The 883-nt window shown below is 50.8% G+C and overlaps 1 protein-coding gene across 1 annotated transcript in view; it reads left to right on the forward strand.

Annotated features, from left to right (window-relative positions):
• Positions 1–863: 863 nt before the first annotated feature.
• EXOC7 (exocyst complex component 7) overlaps positions 864–883 on the forward strand; it is a 22,438-nt gene continuing 22,418 nt past the window's right edge. Inside the window, 1 exon segment of the mRNA XM_010156653.1 lies at positions 864–882. Coding sequence (XP_010154955.1) covers positions 864–882 — 19 coding nt within the window.

Here is an 883-nt window from a genome sequence, read left to right on the forward strand (position 1 = left end):
AATCGATGTGACTTGAGAGAAGGAATGGAAACTGAGTGGCTGAGTAAAATTTTACATGTCTTAGGATCCTCACTTGATTTTTATTTTTATTATTATTATTGTCTGTATCATGTTTGTATATTTAAAAACCCTTATTACTAGACAACTCTCTCAATTATATGTATTGGTGGTACAAAATGGAGGCGAGACTTGTTGAAAATTAGGATTTCCAGAAATCTCAAGAGAAGGAATTAAGATTAACTTAGTTCATTTTACCCTAACAATATTTTGGCATTGTAAACCAGGATATTGCTGCCTAAGAACGAACCCCAGACTGAATGATAGTCTGCTTTGTTGAAGGTCTGTGAAGGCAATGAAACAACCCCACTTTTGGGACAACCAGCCTGACCCTGACCACCCCAGCAGCTTGGCAGGAGAACAGCTGTGTGGCTTTGGAGCTCCCTCAGAACACCGTGTCCTCTGGGGACGTCGCTGATTTTGGCTTTGGAGGACTTAGGCCGGGCCAGGCCGTAGTGGGGATGGCGGGGTTGTGGAGGCAGCCCTGCCCTGACAGAAACAAGAAGACCCGCCACACCACGTTCAACGAAAAAAAACGCTCCCGCCACTCACAAAATGGCCGCCACGCAGAACAATGCGCACGCGCATATTCGCCTCCGGGAAAACTACGCATGCGTCGCACGGCCAGCGCCTTTCCGTCCCTCACTTAAATGGACGCCACTCTGCAGATAGCGCTTGGCTGGTTCTGCGCCTGCTCAGTGTGCCTTGCCGCTCTCAAGATGGCGGCGCGGCAGTGACGCGGCGCGGAAGCGGGTGTCTGCGGTGGGATTGAACGGGGAAGCGCGGCTCCGGCGCTCCGCGGCAGGATGATCCCCACCGAGGAGGT

The sequence above is a fragment of the Eurypyga helias genome, unplaced genomic scaffold, assembly GCF_000690775.1.
Source record: "Eurypyga helias isolate BGI_N326 unplaced genomic scaffold, ASM69077v1 scaffold20468, whole genome shotgun sequence".
Taxonomy (NCBI): Eukaryota; Metazoa; Chordata; class Aves; order Eurypygiformes; family Eurypygidae; genus Eurypyga; species Eurypyga helias.